Source organism: Stylophora pistillata, chromosome 5 (assembly GCF_964205215.1).
Source record: "Stylophora pistillata chromosome 5, jaStyPist1.2, whole genome shotgun sequence".
NCBI classification, from domain to species: Eukaryota; Metazoa; Cnidaria; class Anthozoa; order Scleractinia; family Pocilloporidae; genus Stylophora; species Stylophora pistillata.
Genome location: NC_142523.1, coordinates 40,211,895 through 40,234,977, shown reverse-complemented (window position 1 = coordinate 40,234,977; position 23,083 = coordinate 40,211,895). Strand labels below are relative to the sequence as shown.

At 39.0% G+C, this 23,083-nt stretch overlaps 2 protein-coding genes across 4 annotated transcripts; one reads left to right on the top strand and one right to left on the bottom strand.

Annotated features, from left to right (window-relative positions):
• Positions 1–5,040: 5,040 nt before the first annotated feature.
• On the bottom strand, positions 5,041–11,061 carry LOC111335768 (uncharacterized). Its single transcript, XM_022941764.2, has 7 exons — positions 10,867–11,061; positions 10,221–10,344; positions 9,372–9,446; positions 7,991–8,041; positions 7,810–7,864; positions 6,896–6,994; positions 5,041–6,495 (listed from the first exon to the last, which is right to left on the bottom strand). The coding sequence occupies exons 1-7, from the start codon at positions 10,890–10,892 to the stop codon at positions 5,903–5,905; spliced, it is 1,023 nt and encodes a 340-aa protein (XP_022797499.1). The 5' UTR covers positions 10,893–11,061; the 3' UTR covers positions 5,041–5,902.
• A 53-nt stretch (positions 11,062–11,114) lies between these two features.
• On the top strand, positions 11,115–21,978 carry LOC111319760 (threonine synthase-like 1). Of its 3 annotated transcripts, none has more exons than XM_088761027.1 (7): positions 11,115–11,457; positions 12,531–12,677; positions 12,959–13,187; positions 14,318–14,596; positions 15,163–15,896; positions 16,497–16,727; positions 17,782–19,377. In XM_088761027.1, the coding sequence occupies exons 1-7, from the start codon at positions 11,254–11,256 to the stop codon at positions 17,782–17,784; spliced, it is 1,827 nt and encodes a 608-aa protein (XP_088617153.1). In that variant the 5' UTR covers positions 11,115–11,253; the 3' UTR covers positions 17,785–19,377. The 3 variants fall into 3 exon arrangements, with proteins under 3 accessions (XP_088617153.1, XP_088617150.1, XP_088617151.1); XM_088761024.1 differs by lacking the exon at positions 17,782–19,377 and adding an exon at positions 21,141–21,978 and having other exon boundaries at positions 11,119–11,457; XM_088761025.1 differs by lacking the exon at positions 17,782–19,377 and adding an exon at positions 21,141–21,978 and having other exon boundaries at positions 11,266–11,457; positions 12,535–12,677.
• The last annotated feature ends 1,105 nt before the right edge of the window (positions 21,979–23,083 follow it).

Genomic DNA, 23,083 nt, shown 5'->3' with positions numbered 1-23,083 from the left:
CAAACGAAACATGGCTCGTCTTCAGGGGAAGGAGATACCTCTGTTGGGGAGAGATGAGAGATGGTCGCCGGGAAAATGAATTTGAAGAAGAAACGTCGACCCGGTGCTCAGTCGCTCATGTCTTGGAAATCGCGAGTCGTTCTCTTGCGGCAACTGTTAAGAGAAACCTACGAAAAACGAGAATGTAACCTCCTAATAAATAAATGTACTAGGACACCGAATCGATTTGAATGGCAAGGGTCTTTTCCTGAAACAAATCCAAGCTGTGGAGTGGTAGTTACTTTGCTAAAGAAGACCGCACTGCCCATCACGGATTAATTTCATATTGCTACCTCTGAATGAGACGAACAATTTTTGCAGTCACAGGAACCCAGCTTCGGTGTATAACAGAACGCGAGCCATTCGGAACAAAGAACAACCCCAGTTGGCATGCAACAATTTAGAAATGGTAGACTTGAAGATCATTCTTCGTATGCCTAAACACTTACTAAACTGATCAGAAACACTTATTAATTGCCAAAATTAACGCAGACAAAGCATGGCAGAAGTTAATTGTTACGAATTATATTTTGTTTGATTCAGCATTAACCTTTAATTTGCAAGGGTGTTTTTTTATCTTTATTGCTTAGAATTAGCTTTAATGCAGTATTTTTCATTCTAAAATGTTTGAAATGTCGCGACTTGTGAGAAATGAGCTTTGTTACTTTCGACGCATGCCAGAAAGTCGCCTCTGTCATACAGTGTTTACATTAGAAACTACCTCAACATAGCTTAAGCTAAAATGAAAGTATAAGCACAGCATAATTACGTAAGGTAGTTGGTTGGAAGACACAAATATTTTCACTTTATTTTTATCACGTCCAATCGGTATGATAAAGCGAAATGTGGGCGCCTGCCTGACGAAGGATAATTTGTATTTATCGCACACGTGTCTGTCTTGATTATTTGCTAGCTATGTATTAAACACCATTAGTTATTTTTCGCAGGTGAATGTGACTGACGGGGAAAAGAAAATTTACTCAGTGGAACCATATCAGACTTAGGAAAGACAAGATATGTTTATAGCCTGCTTGGAAAAGCGTAAGATGTTGAAAATCGGCTACGGTCAAGGGTAATTTGGTTATATCAACTCAGTTGAAATTGTAAATTGGCCGCCGTAACGAATAAAAAAGCTGACGTTTCGAGCGTTAGCCCTTCGTCAGAGTGAATGGAGGAATTGTAGGTTGTATGTGGGTTTAAATATAGAAGCGGAGGTACGCCATTGGTGGGAACTAGGCTTTTGTACATTATGCTAGCATTTTTTCGAGCATTTTAGTGAGGCTAAAGCATTGAGCATTATTCGAGCATTTCAGTGGCATTTTCCCGGAAAATTAATTTTTTGCGAGAAAATAAAATAGAAATTAACATTTTTCAGTGCCGCTTTTAATTCACGAAAAAGCTTAATACAGCTGAGTGGAGACTGAGGACAAGTCAGTGGTTTTACCTTTCAAGACTCAAATGGCGGCCATGTTTGTTTTCTTCGTGACCCGTGTAATTTACACTGGTCACGAAGAAAACATAAACCTGTATAAGTTGTCGTTACTTGCAACACTTGTACGTAAGTGTAAACTTTCAAATTAATTTAAAAAAACCTTTGTATATGAGCATTATAAAAAACTAGATCATTGGATAATGCAATTCAAGACTTTTTATTCATAAAACTTATATTGGCTTTATTCATAAAACTTATAGTGGCTTTTTATTATTTTTATTATTAAATAAAATTTAATAATTTGATTTAACGTTTTTAATAAAACAATTATTCCACTCGCGCTTGTAGGATATGAGATGATTATAGCCAACTCGGCGCTACGCGCCTCGTTGGCTATCTATCATCTCATATCCAACGCGCACTCGTAGAATAATTGTTAATCATCCGAGCATTTTAGTTACTTTTTTGGGGGAGACCGAACATTTTAGTGGGAAAAATGGAGCATTAAGGTGGAGCATTTTAATGAGGAAACAAAAGCATAATGTACAAAAGCCTAGTGGGAACATGGCAACGAGAAAGCATGAATAAATTAGTGGAATGAGAAGTGTTCGTTGATACCTGTGGGATTAGGAGTGTCGATTTGAAAGATTAACTTCTGTTCAAGAATTTTGCGGCTTTCCGTGTTGCCTAAATGTAAAGAAAGACCGCAGATTGCCATATGTTGTTCAGAATGATTAGGTAAATTAAAGTGTCTAGCGACTGGTTTGGATGCGTCCTTGTCATTCCTTTCTACGTCGCGAAGGTGTTCTCGGAATCGGTCACCTAGTAGTAGTCTGGAAAAGCCGAAATCCGGAATTCCGCCGGCATTTCGCCGGAATATTTCAACGTCTGTTTTTTAATTCAAAACGACTCCGATAATTTTCCGAAGAGTGTACGAGCTCCGAATATACTCCGATGATTAACACGAAGATTATTCGATGGTTTCCGAAGTTACCCAGAGAGCCATGAATTTTTGAAGGCTTGGTTTTTTCAATTCTTCTTTTTTCTTTCTTTAAGATTTTTCCGAAGAGTGCGCAAGCTCCGAATATGTGCTCCGAGGATTAACCGATAACTATCCGAGGGTCTCCTTCTAATCCTTTCTTTTAAATGAAGCTAGGAGGAAACTTCTCAAAATGTAACGGATGTGAAGGAAGCTTTCAAAAAGACTCTCAACCTGTTGATAGCATGGCAGTCATTGGACGTTTAGAGGTGGACTGGTATCCAAATCTGTACTTAGATGGCACAAAATGTTGGAAGTTAGGAAGAGCACAAAGAAGATACTACCATATTAACACAGCATGTCTGTGCACACGTCGTCCCTGGTTCCATACAGGCCACTTGCAAGGTCTGTTGAGAAGAACTAAGGGAGGCCTGTCTCTAACGGAAGAGCTTATCGCTTTCGTTAAGCAGCGCTTTCCCGGAATTGAAATTGAATAAATGGCAGACTGTCTAAGGCATTGCTATATTTTCTTTGTACCATTTTAAGGAATAATCGAGATCGCTTAAAGGGACGCTGACCATGTTAACCTATAATTTGACGAATGATTTGCAGTTTATTATTTAGTTTCACGCCGTTAAAAACTAGATAAGTTTATAATTAAAAATAAACAGAAGACGAAATAAAAAAAGTCGATAAAAAACAAATGAAGCCGGCGGTTCGATTGTTCCTCAAGGATCTCCGTGTAACTTCGGAGACCCTCGGATAGTTATCGGTAAATCATCGGAGTACATATTCGGAGCTTGTGCACTCTTCGGAAAAATCTTAAAAAAAGAAAAAAGAAGAATTGAAAAAACAAGCCTTCAAAAGTCTAGGGGTCTCTGGGTAACTTCAGAACCATTGAATAATCTTCGTGTTAATCATCGGAGTATATTCGGAGCTCGTACACTCTTCGGAAAATCATCGGAGTCGTTTTGAAATAGTCTGTTGAATATTTCAACAGACGTTGAAATATTCCGGAGGAATTCCGGATTCCGGCTTTTCCAGACTACCGTCACCTAGTCGTCTTCCTGTTTCACCGTTGTATAACTTTTAATTTTGCAATAAGTGCAAGTTACGCAATAGATTACGTTGGCGGAGGTGCACGTGAAGTGATCGGTGATCTTAATGGATCGCTTGGGTCCCGATATTTTCTGAGCGTTGTGAATGAAGGGACAAGTTTTGCATCGTGCGCGAGCGCATTTAAAAGTGCCGGGTTGGTCATTAGTTTGGAATGAACTTCTGACCAAAAAATTGCCTATGTTTTTGTCGCGTTTGAATGAAATAAGTGGAGGTTGCGAAAAGAGAGTGCCGGTCTCTGGATCGTTTTAGTAATTTAAAGTTTTTTAAGAATAATGCATATAACTGTGTGGTTGTGAGGGTGAAACGTGAGAGTGAATGGAATACGGTCGGAATTTTCCTTCGAAACGTCAGCTTCTTTATTTGTTACGGTAGCCAATTTACAATTTCAACTGAGTCATATAAGCAAATTACCTTGTTACCCCCACCGACGCAGCACCACAGTTTCTTTAGAAACTTTTAGCCTTTATTCATTTGGTCAAGGGTGGCGACTGAGAATTTACCACACACGGTATACCACCATTTCAAGCTTCAATTTATTCGTTTACAATAAAATGGTTCGAAAAAATTCAGAGAATAAATAACTGAAGTTTGTCTTGAATACGGAAAAGGTAAGCATAGCTTTCAGTTCGAAGCGAAGGTCAACAAGGAAAACTTACATACCTGTATATCTCGCAGGAAATCTTCGTTTTGGCAGTTCTGAGGTTTTGCAGGGTTTTTGCCGGCTAACTTTAATATATCACTTTCCGGTAGCTTGTGGAGGCTTGCACCTTTTCCGTTTGAATCTTAGTATGTATTTTCACATTCAACCACACGACAGTTCACCTCATTTCAACTATTAGAGGTAATAGAAATTGTTTTCAAAAAAAAAAGTCAATCATGTCAACAAGGACAAAGCGCCGAACAAGTTTGACTATTGGTACGTCACAATGACGTAAATAAATATCCAAGATGGCGTTTTTCTAACCACGAAAGTGGTAAAAATGGGTAACTTCGAAGCGCTCTTGTCGCTAATACAAAGCAGACTGGACAAAATGGCAGTTATTTTCGAACTCCTGAGGAAAAAGTCTTCCAATCGAGATAAAATTTTTCTAGACCGTACTTTCTCTTTAATTTCTGGCAATAAAATACTAAGAGTGGATGCCAGATAGAAAAAGTGGGGTGGAAAAAAGCTCTTAAAAGTTGACTGAAAACTTTTATGTAAAATGACGTGTGGTTTATAACCTGCCAAAACATCGTGGCTTAGGTCTAAGGGTAAAATTGCAGCTCTGAGAGTAAGCGTCGAGTTAAATAATTCTCAGCTTTAATCTGTGGGGGTTTTTCTCTAAGAAATTTGTCAAATCAGTGTAAGAAAAGGTTACAAATCGATTTCCGTAATAAAGAGCTAATTCGAAAAATTCTCTGTAAGGGTTTCAACTAAAGATGCAAAAGAAAATGGAAAAGCACGGTTCAAGAGATTAAAATAGGCTCAAAATTTCAACGAATAATCCGAAAGCTTTTTTTATTACTTTGTTCAAATAACATGTGACTACAACGTATCAGTTTATAATGGCTACAAGTTACTTCAGTGATCGGTGAGTACCGGTAAACAGAACTAACTAGGCTCTTACTTTATGTTGCCCAGTCACAATTCAAAGTCTCGCTTCCAACATCAGGCTTGGTAGCTCAGTTAAGCACCTGACTACTATCTGGGGGCACAGGTTTGAATACCGCTGTAGCCCGGTTCTTTTGAGGCTTCTCTTCGGCAATCCCTTTAGTGGGGAGTTTAAGAAATGAGGACGGCGACGCCGTACACAACCTCGGTTAAAAAATGAACTTATATTTTACCAACGAGTCTCGCGATACTCTAAAGTCGTTAAGTTTGTTTCTCACCATCAAAATTTTTTCGAAACTGGACCTGGAACGCAGCATTAACTTAGAGATAGAAATGTAAAAAAAAAAATATAGTCATCGTTGTTCACGTTCTCCAGATAACGCAAAGTTTGATCATTTCACGTCGTTGGTTTGCAGAGGACGCAAAGAAATTTACCAAAATTTGTAACACAAGTACACAGCCATTGTTTTGCTCATTAAATCTTGTTTGGTGACTTTTCTGTTGTCGTTGCCACCGAGGGTTTCTTAAACTCCCTAATTACAGCTAATAATTACCGCAACATCAAACGGCTGAACTGAACACCACTTTTGTTAATTTTGCTACAGCCCTTCCAACAACGCCCGAAAAAGAAAAGCTGTTCATTGCCACTGTAAATTAATATCACTTTGGAAACGAAACGGCTGAAAGCAGACAGTAAGTATTTGATTTGTTGTCATTGCTCGCAAACCTCTGTCATCTTAAATCATAATGTTTTCATTTTTAAATTCTTCTTCTTCTTCTTCCGTGATTTTTCGGGTTCAGATTCATGCCCACTTTTATCCTTAATGGGCGTGTTGGAACCCACATTCTTCACCTCTATGGAACTATCTTGATGTGACATGGAACGTGGAAGAGTTTCCTCAAGCACAGCAGATCCCGGGCTTCCTGAGTCACTGGATTTGTGTTTCCTCTTTTTCTTATTTGACTTCAATAAAGAATCTTCACTGTTTCCCTGTTCCTCGAGAACCTCTGTCTTTCGTTTCCTCGGCGATTGTACTGAATACTGCTCGCCATTTGCTATTCTCTCTGCCTTTGGTTCAAATCCAAACTGGGTGAGAACAACTTTATGTCCATCCTTATTCTTTTTCTTACTTGGAGAATAGTATTTCTTATTTTTATCACTATCTTCACTTAGTGTTTCTGCCTTTACAGCTTCCCGTTTATCCTTTATATGTTTTGGTGATTCAAGAACAATCTCTTCGGTAATCTCGTTTCGCTCTCTATTCGTCTTTTTCTTCGCAGATGAACTTGATACTACGTCGTCTGCGACGTTGCTCGATGTTCGCTTTGTTTTCTCTGTTAAATTAAAAAAAAGGTAAACTGTGAACAAAAACAGTTGCTTCAATACAGACGCCAGAAGACACATCTTTCCAGTTTTATGTTGTAAATCGAACGAATTTCGAAGTCTTTCAGTAGTTCAGAATTCAGAAGACTACAAACGAACTCACACTGAAAAAATAATCGATGAAAATCTGATGAAATTCTACTTTTTGAAGCAAAAGTATTTGAATTGTTTGTTGGGTCATTAATTCCAAGATTTAGGATTGCAGACATAAGAAATAACTAACTGACAGACGCTGAGGCATACTGTCACGTGCCGATCAATTCAAAGCTTGAACACTCCCCTGCCCCTCCCCCTGGGCAACCCAAGCGCATTTGACAGTTGTCCGTGTCCAAATGGCGACCAAATACTGACTTGGTGAACTTTTCTTAGGAGATCCTAGGACTTCTTGGTTGGTGGACAGAGGAACAACCCCAGACTGAATGACACTCATCTGTCCACTGAATGTTCCGGCTAAAAAATAACAAGGATTTCCTGAATTAGCAGTGCAAATGACCAAATACTGTCATCGCTCTGATAGTTCCCCAGAGGCTTGAATATACCCTCGTCTTTCAAACAGGGCCTCGTTCAGGGGAAGAAGCTTAGAGGAGAGCCAAAAACTTTCAGGGTCCGAAAAAGGTGTCATCAACGTGCTGGTAGGTCAAAACCCTACCAGCATTTAAATAGAAACTGTTTTAAAAAAAGGCTTTTAAACTCATTGCTATCATTTTCAAGTCTAATTCAACAACTCATTTTAGCCCAAATAAATGACGAAAAAAACACTTTTTTGGAGTTTATTGGGGAAGGAGCAAAATGGGCATTTGTTATTGGGCTGTATGACAGAAAATATGTTTTGTTGTCTTGTAAGTCTTATCATTTTAATCCTTAGGAGTGACTGAAATCTCATTTCTCTTTACAATCTCAGCCTAGGATCAAACATTTAGATCAGGAGAATAAAGGAAATGATCACCAACTAAAGAAGCTCTAACTTGATTGTTAACAAATTCTCCTTGTCAGCACCTCGGGAAATGGATAGAGAACAGTATGGAGAATATGCATCCTGATACAGTGGAACCTCAATTTAATGAAGTGCCAAGGGACTGGGGAAATTGGTTTGTTATATCGAAGGTTTGTTATTTTAAGGTTCTGTGGTGTACATTTTGCTGTAACTTTAGCCAGGCTGAAACTGAAGTATTGTTCGTTATACCGAGGACTTCATTATATAGAGGTTCGTCAAATTGAGGTTCCACTGTTAGCAGGTGTAAAACATTAAATGGCATCACTGTTACCTGAACAAAAGGATTTCTGCTTTGAGGATGGTAGCAAGACAGTAAAAGAAGACAGCTGAGAAAACACAAATGAAAGCAGTTCAGCAAACATTTGAAATCAATAAATTAGAACAAGCAGAACACTATTGCTCCCAACTTGCAGTACAATTTGAAAAGTGGCACAGTAAGTGTTCATGATTACCTCAGCAGTGCTTCCTGCTCTTGAATGCATTTCATACCTTTTTTCTCTACCCTGTGAAAGTATAAACAGACTGTCAACACAGATTTTACTTGGTAAATACAAGTCATTGTAGAACTCGCTTAGTTGGACCTATCAGACTGGTTTCCACATATATAGTTAACAACTCTGTGTCTCATCACATGCAGTGACGGAAGTTGTGTTCTGAAGAAATGTATGTTACAGTTACATGACTTGTATGTATATTTTGGCAGTCATGCTGAGGAAAGCAACTCTTTGAAAGCATGAGGACAGTAACATCTACAATGTAAATTGCTTGCTACTGCATTGGAGAATGAGAATCCTAAGACAAACAACAGACCTATTAAAGTAAATTTGGTTTTATCAACTGAGTGGATATTGTAAATTGGCTACTGTAAGGAGTTTCAAAGCGGACGTTTTGAGGGTTAGCCCTTCGTCAGACCAAATGGTGAAGGGCTAACACTTGAAAAGTAATAATAATAATAATAATAATAATAATAATAATAATAATAACACCTTTATTTAGACACGATAATGTTTAAAGTTGAACAGCTTGTGGGGTCGTGTGTAAATCCAAATTAACTCTAAATTAAATAAATTTAAATGATGATGGTTTTTGAGGAGAGGGGAAAACCGGAGTACCCGGAGAAAAACCTCTTGAAGCAGAGTAGAGAACCAACAAACTCAGTCCACTTATGACACCGGGTCCGGGAAGCGAACCCGGGACACATTGGTGGAAGGCGAGTGCTCTCACCACTACGCCAACCCTGCTCCCCAAAAGTCAGCTTTGAAACTCTTTATGGTTGTCAATTTACATCATAAACTCAGTTATTAAAACCAAAATTACCATGTTAAACTCCCTCACCAATGCAGCACCACAGTTTCTGGCTTTAGAAACTTACCCCCTTTACTAAACTGACCAAATATCCTACAGTTCCCAACACAACAATAGCTACTACACTATGCAATCATGAAATTAATTAAGAGCTGCCTCTTTTTTCTGACAGTCACTACATGAACGATAACATCAACAGTTGATCATGTACATGTACCCTGATCATTGTGATCATCATCATGGGAGAGGTCCCTAAGGAGGGCTGTTGTCATCATCATGGGAGAGGTTCCTAAGGAGGGCTGTTGTCTATACTAGCGACTGACATGTCAATAATCTTAGCAGAAGTCAACATCAACGTCACTGGACCCTGAGTTCAAACCATTAACTGTATTGGGAACATGACAATATAACATGGTACAAAATAAACAAAGCTTACTGTAACCAACTAATTAATCGTAATACTACATTAACCGATTTAGTAATTTTTAATTTACTGAATATCTTACAACAAGCACACCTTGTAAGTACCTGTGTGATATCAGGAGATAAAGCTTGTGACCCATTCAAAATAACGGTCTGGCCTGTTAGACTTTCCAAGTTAAACTGTGAAAAGAAAAAAAGGCAGGTCAGCACACACATGCAGCTGTCATCAGCGGGTTGAAGAATTTGTTCCCTATCAGATTTGTCAATCTAACTACTTAATTGGATCATGAATATAACAGTGATCTTTGTAGAAATGAACACTACTTAAGCAGTAGTGAATAAAGCCTAAAAAAATTCAGGCCTGTATGTAAATTGAACCCATAACCTCTGCAGTACTGGTGCAGTCTTCAAACAACTGAGCTAACGAGCCAACTGGGAGGAGGTCATTATGTTGGTTCATAAGAGACCCGTGAAGTAATGAATCAATGACTGAGAATATATGAATATCATATATGAGAACTTTGTATCAAGAAATGGATAATTTATTACCGTTAGTAGTATTACTGTGAAGATCGCTCCAATATTTGTTTTTTTAATCCACAGTTCACATAAATTATAATATATTCATACATGTGAATTCACAGTCATTAATTGGAACAGTTTCATCTAATAATCTGGGTCTGCTTAAGTTATTTTTAATTCCGCTCAGTGATTGGTCCAGAAAACTTGTCCTACTTTGTCAAACAATCAAGTTCAACTCCAAAACCAGGTAACTTGTATCATTGGTTGGTTGTGTTTCCCTGTGCTGAATGCAGTTTGCTTGTTTTTGCATTGGGTTGCCATTAACTCCTTGTAATATTTCATTCTAATTGGCTGTTGCAATTACTTTGGTTTTGGTTTCATGACACTCAGTGGGAGCATATTTTGGGGCAGAAAATTGAGTTGGATACTTACATCATAGGGTACTCTCATGAGCCAGAGGGAAGAGTGGTCATGATCAGATACAACATCTTCCAGCCCTGGACATTTGTTGGAATCATCTAAATTCACAGCTTCAAAGCCGACAGGACACTGAGATCTGCAGGTGGGAAATAATGGTGATAATTAGGGCTTTTTCCCAAAAGATACAGATGATCAGCTGAAATGAAATCACTACTTCCGCACTAAACCAGATCGGGCTAGTAACCTCAAGTTCTACATCTACATCTACATTTATTAGTCTTGCAAAGGGGGGCCATCACGCAACGACAAGCTGAGCTTGCTTCTATTGCTGCAGAATTCATTAAAAAGATTCAACCAATTATAGCCAATTATTACGGTAATTACAATCATCGTATCAGAGAAGTAGTAAACATTTTACATTTATTTATCAACCAACACTTTCCAGGTACCGTTGTTCCACAAAGATCCTACAGATTGAGTACCCGATCACAAGCACACTCAATACACTCTAGCCAGCATACTGAGAAGTACGGCTTTACTCCCGATCTTAAAGGTAATAGTACTTCCATGAGCTAGGTGAGCTGTATATACATGTATCAATAACTGAACGAAAACTTTAGTATCCAACAGACATAATTATGAATTTTTTTTAGCTTACCTCAAGTCTTTCTGAGAAGACGGCATTCTATTTTTCCTATCCCTAAAAAAATTTCGAGAGCACTAGTTTGGCGTGCAAGATCAGAGCATCGTAAACAATTTCAAATTTTTAACACACGATCTCCTAGTTTCGAAGATTCGAGGCCATGTGGAATCATTGCGACCGTTCAGAAACAGCGGCCCGAAATCAAGTGCAACTTTATGTAGTGTGAATTAAATATACCCCCGAACTCCAGACTACTCTCGGCCGAACGTCCAACTTCTCTACGTGACGTGGCTTTTACACTATTTGGCGCTATATTCGCGTGACCCGTGTGTGACTCGATTTTCACCTTTTCGTTGCATTATAAAAAGCTTTAACACTGATATTTCATTCTCCCTCTGCAAAATGTTCCAAGGACTAAAAGGCCGAGCGAGCGATCTTTGTCATGGACGAATCGGTTTACGCAGAGTGCTCGTTCGCGCTCTTTCTTCAAATGGCGTTATTTCGGGTATGAAAAGAGAAAATCACTCAATGTGGTGCTTCGAAAGGAATAGATGGAAATGTCTTGTGCATTTTCAGAAAAGATACCTGCAAGACATAAGAGCAAAGGTAAAAAATTCGCTCAATACATTGTCAATGACTTACTTTTTGTTTGTTTGTTTTTCTCTCCTTTTGTTGGGGGAGGGCAGGGTGGGGAGGCCGGTGTTTTCTAAATTAGTTAAGGAGGGGGAGGGGGCCTGGGTTAATGGATGAAGTTCTAATCAAATGTATCTAGTCTAAGGTTATCTCATTCAGAAATGCTAACCATCTGGATCTAAGATAAAGTGGCCTGGTAACTGGTCCAGATGTTTTGGTTTATGATTTTGTTGTTGGAAGAGCTTGGATTGCTCTTACAATAATAATTTTTAAAACAGATAAACACATACTTTATTCCAATCTTTTGACATAATACTGAAAATGTACCCAACTTCTTTGGACCAAAGTTGTAGTTGCTTCATGCTACTGTAACAAGGATGTTGCTTTGGCATGTGAAAGGTCACACTTTGGGCTTTGCATATGTCACCAAAACTAACCTATGGAATAATTAACAAATAGATTCCATGTTGCTTTGTGTCTGTTCAGTAACAGATCCCAGATGACATTAAAATGTGGCAAATAAGGTGCAGCAGAGTGCGTCACTGTTTACTTACCACATTTTGATGTCTTTAGTTATCTATTTCTAAACAGACCCAGGGCAACATAGAATCTATTTGTTTTAAATGATAAAAAAGAAGAAAAAAATAGTGATGATGTCCTCTACATGTCTGCCCCTCCAACAGATCTAAAGTAAGTACCAATCAAATTCCCTGGAATGATAAACCAGCCTATCTTGTACAATTTAACACTGCATACAGCCTCACACCAGCATCTTGGCACTTACAAAAAACAAAACCTGTCCCTTTTAACCCTTCAGCTCTGAAGATCTGATTGTTGATTCTCCCCTCTACCTGTTATACATTTTCTTGTAAATTTGTCATGAGAATTTGGTGTTAGATCAAGAGAACAACTTCTACCTGATAAGTTTGAACATTCTCATTACCTGTTTGCTGGATAATGTATGGATATTAAATGAGAGAAGTTACATGTTAATCACTTGTGGGAGTTAAAAGGTCAACCAATTTCAATTTTCATTGTTGCTCCAGAAAGGTGACAATATTATCCTCATGGGAAGTCCTGGAGCAGGAAAAACTTCTGTTGGAAGAATCCTTGGGAGATATTTGCAAAGAGAAGTTATCGACATTGATGATGATGTTCTTGAGAAGGTGTGGAGAATGACAGTTGCGGAAAAGGTAAAGTAAAATATTGCACTTTAAAATATATGTATATGTGGACAATCCTCGCAGTAAACCACTATTTTTTCAGACCTGATTTTCACTATTGCTTAAATAGTGCTTTACTGCGAGGATCGTGCACAGAAAGGTTTCATAACCGCAGTTCAGATAATTATATGTATTTCATATATTCGTTGAGTTTAAAATATGTTCACTGCTGGGCCATATTTTGTTATTTACATTCCCAAGTATGTCTTTTTTCACGTGAAAATTGAGTGTTAACCTTTTTTTATGTCTAGTTGTCACAAGTGGGCTCTGATGGTTTTGTTGAAGTAGAGGGGCAAGCTTTGTTACAGTTCTTTCCCAGCAAAGCTGTTGTGTCTTTGAGTGGATCCAATCCAATGCACACAGCAGCCATGGATCACACCAGATCACTCGGCACTGTTGTCTACTTAGATGTGGCAGATGAAGAGATTTTGAATCGGCTGGCTGCTATGAAAGTAAACAGGATTGTTGGGCAGAACGAAGGTAAGAGATGAATTCAGGGGGGTGATGAAAAGAAAGTGTGATATGAACAACGGAGTAGTGTTTGATTTGATATCAAATCCTCAGAGCAAAAATTGTAAAATACGCCTGGCCAACAGAGCAGAGAAATGATGCATTGATCTTAGAAGTGAAAAGGAAAAGTGAAATTTCAAGTTCATCAGGCGAACAGTGGCAACTTCTTTTAAATGAATGTTATGTGAAGTTTAACAAATGGTAAACACCACAGCGTACACTATTGAGTTATGGATGCACGCGGGAGGTTGCTAAGCACGAAAGAAGCGTAAGAGTCGCTCGAGGCGACAGCCTCGAGCGACTTGAGCTTCTTGAGTGCTTAGCAAACCTCCCGTGTGCATCCATAACTCAATAGTGTACGCTGTGGTGTTTACCATTTGTTTTATAACATAACATTGATGCACTGTAGCTAAAGAGTTCCCTTTTATTTAACAAATCTTACGCGACCAGAAAAAACAAGCGCGCGCGGAAAAATAGTCTTTGCATTTGCTCACGTCAGCAGCGTACACCCATGGGCAAATGGGGGACGCTAAATTGACCAATCAGAGTGCGCGCTTTACTTTGGTTATGTTATAATATAAAATAAAAAAAAGGGAAAAAATGAACACATTTTAGGTAGGATCTTTTGGACTGGACATTATTTGCTGCTGGAGGGGGGGGGGGGGCATTGGAAGATTTTGTTTTTGTCACAATAAAGTTTACCTGATCCCCTCCAAGGCTCTTTCATATTTTTATGCCTCCCCTCCCCTCATTGACAGTTAGTTGGCTGTTAATTGGCAGTCAACGTTCTGTTGTTACGAGGGGAGAGGGGGGAAGTTGGTAGGAGGATTTTGCTTGTGTCACAGTCAAATTTACCTGCCTTCCCCCACTATGCTTTGTTGTATTCCTATGACACCCCCCTCCCTCATTGGAAGGTAGTTGGCAGTCAATTTTATAGTCCCCCCCTCCCTTATACTTTGTTAGCGACGACTGATCCCCCTCCCAGTCCTCCTGGAAACCATGTGATCCCCAAAATCCTCCAACCCCCTCCTCCCTTAGGTGAAATAATGACTGTTACCTAATATTTATGTCTTTTTCTGTCCACTCCTTGCTTTTTTAAGGTATTAGTATGAGTGAAATTCTTCAGTATCGAAAGCAGTTTTACGAATCTAGTTATGATGTTCGTGTCATCTGCGCCAAAGGAGACTCCATCGAAGAAATCGCTAGCAAAGTTCGGAAAAGTTTGGCAGAATTAAGTTTCGATCAGGGATTTACAAGCACAAGACAAGAACACTCTGACACTGGTGACAGTCCGGGATTTTTACAAGTAGTGCTAGAGGGACTGGCGTCTGATGGGGGACTGTATGTACCGAAGAAAAATATACCACACCTTGGTGAAGGTGAGACTAGATCATACAGTAATTTCAATTGAGTGCCGAAAGTTACGCGGGATTCCTTTAGTTCGTTTCAATTCGCCATGCGATTGGTCAACAAAAATCGCGCAATCCTGAAAACCAATCAGATTCTAAACTGAAAAACCAATCCCGACTTGATCAACCGCGTTTTCGTGCGCTTCAAGAAGTTTGGTCGTTTTTGCTTCGAGCTCTCAGCGTACGATTTTGCCCTGAGTTAGCTCCTAGTGACATTTTTGTCATTACTTTGTTATGAATTACACTTTAGTCACTTGCGGGCAAACGCAAGAAACCAAGTACTCATTGGTTCTCCTGTTACATTTTAAAGGTGAAAGGTTTGTGGGAGCGTTTTGAAATAAAAGCAGAGCCTAAGAAGGCTGACTCAAAGCAATTCATCCATTTTTTTGACGCTCACTCGAAAAATGCTCAGTCTCTTTATTGCTGCAAATTATGATACTTAACGATAAAGAAAACACCATCTCCTCGTTACGTTGAAGATAGATTGTTTTTAAGGAGAAAAGTCGTTTCCCTCACAAGTTCTTTCCGCTTTATAGGTCAGTGGGAAAGGCTTGTAGACTGTAGCTATCAAGAAAGAGCTTTGCGAATTCTAGAAACTTGGATTTCACCAAGCGAACTTCATCCATCGAGTTTGCGCCAAATGATTTACAAAGCTTACTCCAGTAATTTCCAGCACAAAGCAGTTGCCCCAGTTGTCAAACTTAACGACCAGTTCTATCTACAAGAACTATTCCATGGTCCTACAGCTTCTTTTAAGGACATGGCTTTGCAGCTGACACCGCAGTTTTTTAGCGAAGCTATCGCTCGAACGTGTTCCTCAGATGGAAATCTTAAGCGTCTCATACTCGTTGCTACATCAGGGGACACAGGGAGTGCAGTACTTGAAGGCTTTAAAGATAGCTCTGACACTGACGTCCTCATTCTCTACCCGGAGGAAGGTGTTAGTTCGATCCAAAAGGCGCAGATGGTTTCGTGTGATGGTCGAAACATGCGCGTGGTCGGAGTGAAGAGCGACTTCGACTTCTGTCAGACTGCAATTAAGACGATCTTTAATGATATGTCGTTTAGCAAGAAACTAGCAGAGTCGTATGGTGTGCAACTGAGTGCGGCGAATTCCATAAACTGGGGAAGATTATTACCGCAAGTTGTTTATCATGCCTCGGCGTATTTGGATCTTGTTCAAGCTGGAGTTATCTCCATGGGTGAGGAAGCAGATTTGTGTGTACCAACAGGAAACTTTGGCAATATTCTGGCTGCCTACTATGCGAAGGTTGGTAAAAGAAGAAGTAAGCTTCACAAACCATATCACTTATCTTTTACATTAAAAAGGAAAATGGAAATGACGATTTTAGCTGTTTTATGAGATTACAAAGAGTACAGGTTTCAAGAATTCTTTTTTTATTATAAACACGCAAGGAACATTACTTACAGCACTTAAATTAACTACGTTAAGGATACGGACACGGAATTCTCTACGTATACCCTACATTGCATTACATTGCTCGCAGTTATGGTACTTATAGTACTCTTAAGATACACTTGATATTTATACTTAGTCCACTTACATTATCCTACTAACACTACTTACAAAGTGATACTGCAAACAACACACATTTAGAGACACATTTTTCTTTTAAAAAAAGAGAATTTTTTCACTGAACATTAACAGTTATGAAAGACAAAAGGCTAAAATGGGAGTGGAATAGATACGAGTAATTGCTTGAAAGGATCCCAAAATTACAGCGGTTAACAAACTTGATTTTCAGAGGCTTCAGATTAGGATTGAGAGAGAAGAATATAGCCTGCGTGCAGGCTCACATTCTAGAATTTTAGAATTCTAGGCATAAATATTTCTCTTTAACGTTAACAGGAAATGGGAATTCCTCTCAAGAACCTGATCTGCGCCTCCAACGAAAATAACATCCTCACAGAATTTTTTCACTCTGGTTTGTACGACATGAGTAAACGAAGGCTTCAACAGACCATTTCTCCATCTATTGACATTCTCAAATCCTCCAACCTGGAAAGATTACTTTATCACGTTACTGGACGAGGTGTTCCTGGGTTGATGAGATCGTTGGAAGAAAATAGGAATTTCCAGGTATGTTTTTGTCCCAACCAAAACCCAGTTAAAGTCGAACTTCGATTATCCGGACTCGTCGGGACCTCGGTAAATAGTCCGGATAATCGAGTGTCCGGATAATCGAAAATATGAATATTAATGAGATAGAAATGTAAACAAAAGGTATACAGCAAAGAAAAAATCATTTTAATTGTGATATCTACACAGCCTGTATGTATTTACAAGTAACGCATCACAATATTTCTGTCTCGTTCACTTGCGAATTTTGAAAAGCGCACAAGATAATACGCTGTTTCAACAGTCTTTTGAAATGATTATTGGGCTTTTTGCGACTCTGAGTTTTCAAGATCACAACTAATTAATATTCATGAATAAAATTGGGACCAGAGAAGAAAGTCCGGATAATCGAGGTCCGGATATTCGAGGTTCGACTGTATATTGGCTTGTTGATATCTTTATTGTTATTTCTTTGTAAACAGTGTACAACTAATTTGGATGTTTTTTTTTTTTTTTTTTTTTTTTTTGGCTTTTGTGATTGATTCATTGCAATGTTACGATCACTTTTTTTAAAATTCCGAGGAAAGTAATCGAGGACATTTCCCCTCAAAGCAACATCTATTGCAGCTTGCAAGAGGTCATAACCTCGATACCGTGTCACACACGAAAACATATAAATTTTATTTTCTTGCTTTTAAGTTGTTGAATATTTTGCAACAGTTAGTTATGTAATTGATGCATGATACTTGCTGGCTTTTCGACACGTGTCAAGTTGGTCTTAAAAGTGTTCGTCCCCTTTTGTGCATGTGTTAAAAAAGCGTCTTCAGTGTCAGATTTTTTGGCGTCACCATCGTCAAAAGAGGAAAAACGAAGGAAAGCAAACAAGAAATATACCGTACTCATTCTCAACCCGTCTCCTCATTTCTGTAGCTTTCTTGGACAAATATTCCGTGTTATTTTCCAAGTCTGATAAGTTGTGTAACCATCGCTGGCGCATGCACGCACACGTGCTCTGTTGACTATATAAAGTTTCTTTTTCTCTTACCCGTGCACTTGAATCATTTTCATTGCTAAGTGAGCAGCAGCCACCTAAGATGTCCAAATTTCTGCCAAAACTTTTCAAATCAAGCGATCGCAAGAACTGGAGGAGAGACATGTTGATCATCCCTTGCCCAAAAGAGGTGTCCGTTTCTACAGAACTAAACAGTGGCCTTGGCAGGCGGCTCCCCTGTTAGGATATAAACGAAAGTGTCATTATCGTGAAAGATGAAGAAAAATCAACCATTCCTGTGAAAGGTGGCTTTGATGAAGGTAGCCTCGGGCTGAAAGAGAAGTCAGAACGTTTGATTCCATCCGTGGACAAAAATCTTCAATTGACAAGAAACTAACACTGGTGGACTTGAGAAAGAGGTGTCCTCCTGGGTTTAAAGAATTCGAGGTTGCCCTTGGATCGCAAGACCTAGAGGAGGAAGTCGCCTTACAGCTGTGGGAAGATATTTTCAAACCTTTGCAAAGCAGTTTCGTAGGAGGGAAAAAATTGTTTTGGTCAGATGTCGGGTAATGTGAGCAAAAGAGGAAATTTTGTTAACTTCGGATTTCTGTTCAAAATAAAAATTCTTCTGGTCTTGCAAAGTTTTTTTTATTGTCGGTAGTTATTGTTTCAATAAGAAATTACGCTTAGTCTTTTTATTTCGAAGTTACTCTCTGTTTTCGCTCTAAACCTACGGGTTTGTACTCGCAAGTGGAGAGCGTAAATTTTTCTTTTCCTTAATTTTTTGCCGTCCTACTTTTTCTTTTTTCATTTCGTTCCCTTCGTCTAGGAATTCGCTTAGCATAGCAATCAAAAGCAACTTGTAATTGAAAAAAAAATTAATGAAAACAAAAAAAACAAAAACAGTACTACCTATCAGATACAATGAAATATATGAAGTTCATATATTTTGAACTGCGGTATTAGATACATATGGTGCACGATCCTCGCAGTAGATAGCGCTATTTAAGCAATAGCGAAAATCAGACCTGAAAATAAATAGGCCTGTACGGGATTCGAACCACTGACCTCTGCGATACTAGTGCAGCGCGCTACCAATTGAGCTAACAAGCCAACTGGGAGCAGGCCGTTAAGTTGATTCGTAATAAACCCGTGAAAGTGATAAATCAGATACAATGAAATATATGAAGTTCATATATTTTGAACTGCGGTATTAGATACATATGGTGCATGATCCTTGCAGTAGATAGCGCTATTTAAGCAATAGCGAAAATCAGACCTGAAAAAATCCCGTACAGGCCTGATTTTTTTTTTCAGGTCTGATTTTCGCTATTTACTGCGAGGATCGTGCACCATATGTAAGTACTACCTATGTAAGTACAATTTTCGATTTCAAAATCCCTTTTTGCAATTGGACAATCTTCCGTAAAAAATTTTGTTTTTAGACGCGATTCAAAAATCCAAAGTGATAAATTAGTTAAACGAATTATTATGAATAGTGATGCGACTTTTGTCCTTTTTAGCGTTTGGACGCTATACAGAAGAATGATAAATGGGAGTACAAAATACCTTCACCGAAATCCTTTAAGAATAAAATTCAAAGAAGAAAGTTGCCATGACAGATCGACTGCGTTGAAAATAAATCGTCCTTTTTTACTTTCCGTTTGCCGACTGTGTTGTTTGTCGACTGTATTGTTTGCCGACTGTGTTGTTTGTCGACTGTGTTGTTTGTCGACTGTGTTGTTTGTCGACTGTGTTGTTTGTCGACTGTGTTGTTTGCCGACTGTGTTGTTTGTCGACTGTGTTGTTTGCCGACTGTGTTGTTTGTCGACTGTGTTGTTTGTCGACTGTGTTGTTTGTCGACTGTGTTGTTTGCCGACTGTGTTGAGACGGACATTTTAAAATGATTGTGATGCAAATCATTTTTCGGTATGCAAGTTAAGAGGTTCCTAATTGCATTAACGTTATAATGGGAAAAAACCAAACCCTCCATTGTTTCTCAAGTTGCTAATTAAAAGACATTTGTCCTTTTTACAAAAATGAACACGAAATATCGAGTTCTGATGAGAAAATCAAAATGTTGTTCAAACGAAATTTTGTCTTTTAATCTAACTTTCAGAATTTTTAACACAACTTTACGCGATTTTATTCCCTTTCTTTGATAATCCCGACAAATCTGCATATTGACATATTTAATGTATGATGGACGATCCTCGCAGTAGATAGCGCTATTTGAGCAATAGCGAAATTCAGACCTGAAAAAAATCAGGCCTGTACGGGACTCGAACCACTGACCTCTGCGATACTAGTGCAGCGCTCTAACCAATTGAGCTAACAAGCCAACTGAGAGCAGGCCGTTAAGTTGATTCGTAATGAACCCGTGAAAGTGATAAATGAGATAGAATAAATATATGAAAATCATATATTTTGAACTGCGGTATTTGATACGTATGATGGACGATCCTCGCAGTAGATAGCGCTATTTGAGCAATAGCGAAATTCAGACCTGAAAAAAAAAAAAAAATCAGGCCTGTACGGGACTCGAACCACTGACCTCTGCGATACTAGTGCAGCGCTCTAACCAATTGAGCTAACAAGCCAACTGAGAGCAGGCCGTTAAGTTGATTCGTAATGAACCCGTGAAAGTGATAAATGAGATAGAATAAATATATGAAAATCATATATTTTGAACTGCGGTATTTGATACGTATGATGGACGATCCTCGCAGTAGATAGCGCTATTTGAGCAATAGCGAAATTCAGACCTGAAAAAAATCAGGCCTGTACGGGACTCGGCCTGCTCTCAGTTGGCTTGTTAGCTCAATTGGTTAGAGCGCTGCACTAGTATCGCAGAGGTCAGTGGTTCGAGTCCCGTACAGGCCTGATTTTTTTCAGGTCTGAATTTCGCTATTGCTCAAATAGCGCTATCTACTGCGAGGATCGTCCATCATACGTATCAAATACCGCAGTTCAAAATATATGATTTTCATATATTTATTCTATCTCATTTATCACTTTCACGGGTTCATTACGAATCAACTTAACGGCCTGCTCTCAGTTGGCTTGTTAGCTCAATTGGTTAGAGCGCTGCACTAGTATCGCAGAGGTCAGTGGTTCGAGTCCCGTACAGGCCTGATTTTTTTCAGGTCTGAATTTCGCTATTGCTCAAATAGCGCTATCTACTGCGAGGATCGTCCATCATACGTATCAAATACCGCAGTTCAAAATATATGATTTTCATATATTTATTCTATCTGACATATTTAATGTTTAATTTCTGGGGAAAAGCAACGTATTAACGACTCAAATGCAAACTGAGGTGCCGAAAGGTTTTTTTCTTCCTGCTCGCCATGGCAACCAAAGCGGATGCAAGCTTGGAGCGCAGGTTTGGTTGCAGGGAAGCCTTTGTTCCTAATATCATTGATAATCTTCGTTTCTTTCAGATTTCTGGTGATCTATGGAGTCACTTGTCAGGTGTATTCAAAGCTGATTGGACAACAGAACAGAGGTGTCTGGATGTGATTCGATCCACATATGAACATAATAACTACATCTTTGATCCTCACACAGCAGTGGCCAAAGACGTAGCGGATCGCTTTGCAAGTCCTCGTCGACCTCTCATCATCTCCTCAACTGCCCACTACAGCAAGTTTGCATTTGATGTTTTGAAAGGATTGTCAAAATTACCAGCATCTCACGATCCTTCGGACTTGTTTGGGAGTCTGAAAAAACTTGGCGCTAACCCTTCTGCGCATGCCAATCTTGAGACTGTTGTCAAGCGAGATCAGAAGCAGAATACCACATGCTTAGCGGAAACTAGTGCTGTCATGAAGGAAATAGACAATTTTGTTGTTCGGTGATTTTGGATCGGGATATTAACTGAATGTTATCGATCCTAGCCCTTTGTATTATTACCGGGACATTGTGTTGTGTTCTTAGGCAAGACACATTACTCTCATAGTGCCTCTCTTCACCCAGGTGTTTAAATGAGTATCAGCAATTTAATGCTGGGGGTAACCCTGCGATGGACTGGCATCCCATCCACGGGGGAGTAGAAATACTCCTAGTCGCTTCATGCTACAGAAACCGGAGTTAAGCACAAGCCTAATGGGCCACTAGGCTCGTAAACAGACTTTACCTTTTTTTTTTTTTTTGTCTCCATACAAAAAGCCATCAACTTTGAAATAAAAAAAAGAGCTCTAAGACTGTATTCAACTCAGAGAACGCTTCGTCTGGACAGTATGCAAGTCAACGTAGGTAAATAAAAACATTTTTTCTCAACATGTTTCCCTGTAATCCCAAACATTGAAGGTTCCGGAATTTTTCCTCACGTTAAAAAACTTTCAATCAAATATAAAGGTTGTGAGAAGAAACGAAATTATTACCGATTCAAAAAGCTTCCGATTGTCGACAAATTCTCCTTTGTCAGCAGCAGAGGAAATATAACAAACAGAACAGTGTGAAGAATTTGAACACTAATATTATCTATGTGCAGGCGTTAGCAGTTTTCGGAGTAGGAATTTTTACAAATTTTTGTAAATTAGTATTCTAAGCTTAATTTTGTAGGTTTTAGTACTTTATCATATTATAAGCCTTTTATTAAGCTTTTATTAAGCTATTTATTAATGGAATTTGTAAATTCATGCAATTCAGCCTTAGATGGCTGTCCGATATGGATTCAATTAAAGCTCTACTTACTTACATGAAGAGGTAAAGGGTTAATTAGATTCAACATAAGATGAAGTACGCTTCCCGCGTTTCTACACAAAGGTGCCAAGGGGGGAGGGGAGAGGGAAGAGCGAAGTATGTTTAGAAATACTTTTACGAGACTCGAGAGTTCAACACTATCGTCTGTACTATGAGAAGTATGATTTCTTTCATTAATGTATAGGAGACCATTTGATCCGAGATTTCTCGCTTTTACTTCCGTCGTCCGCTATCAAATCTGCTTGAAGAGTTAAGTAGTGACAGAGGAGACATTCCTGACGTTTTTCCGATAACCTCACCGGGAGCTTGTAAACCAGGCGTTATGGGAAATAGAGGGCGAATAACAGCCCAACAGAAAACAGTCATGACTTGTGTTAGGATAACCGTCCGAACCCATACTCGTACGGCTTTGCCTATTTTTGTAAATGAAATATGGAGAACAGAAACTTTTGAAAACCAACGAATCGTGAAGTTATTTGCGCCCGACAGGGCTTCACCATGTTCAGAAAGAAAGAGGTTTCCATTCCATGGTGTAAAACATGAATGTAAAATGAAAGACGTCGGGCAGATGGCATTCAAAAACGTGCTTGAGGGAGGTGGTGGTCAAGCCCAGCAAAGGACAACATTGGAAGATTTGAAGCGCAAAAATCCGCCAGGTATAAAGAATTTCAGACTGCAG

What these genes read in the sequence shown, in the direction of transcription:
- LOC111335768 (XM_022941764.2), bottom strand. Translation starts at nt 10,892, where the DNA reads ATGCCGTCTTCTCAGAAAGACTTGAG. An exon ending in TATCTCCTGATATCACACAG is followed by an intron (nt 8,042 to 9,371) that starts GTACTTACAAGG and finishes ATACTTTCACAG; the next exon opens with GGTAGAGAAAAAAGGTATGA. An exon ending in TCCTAAGAAAAGTTCACCAA is followed by an intron (nt 6,496 to 6,895) that starts GTCAGTATTTGG and finishes TTAATTTAACAG; the next exon opens with AGAAAACAAAGCGAACATCG.
- LOC111319760 (XM_088761024.1), top strand. Translation starts at nt 11,254, where the DNA reads ATGTTCCAAGGACTAAAAGGCCGAGCGAGCGATCTTTGTCATGGACGA. An exon ending in GAATGACAGTTGCGGAAAAG is followed by an intron (nt 12,678 to 12,958) that starts GTAAAGTAAAAT and finishes TTTTATGTCTAG; the next exon opens with TTGTCACAAGTGGGCTCTGA. An exon ending in TATACCACACCTTGGTGAAG is followed by an intron (nt 14,597 to 15,162) that starts GTGAGACTAGAT and finishes TCCGCTTTATAG; the next exon opens with GTCAGTGGGAAAGGCTTGTA.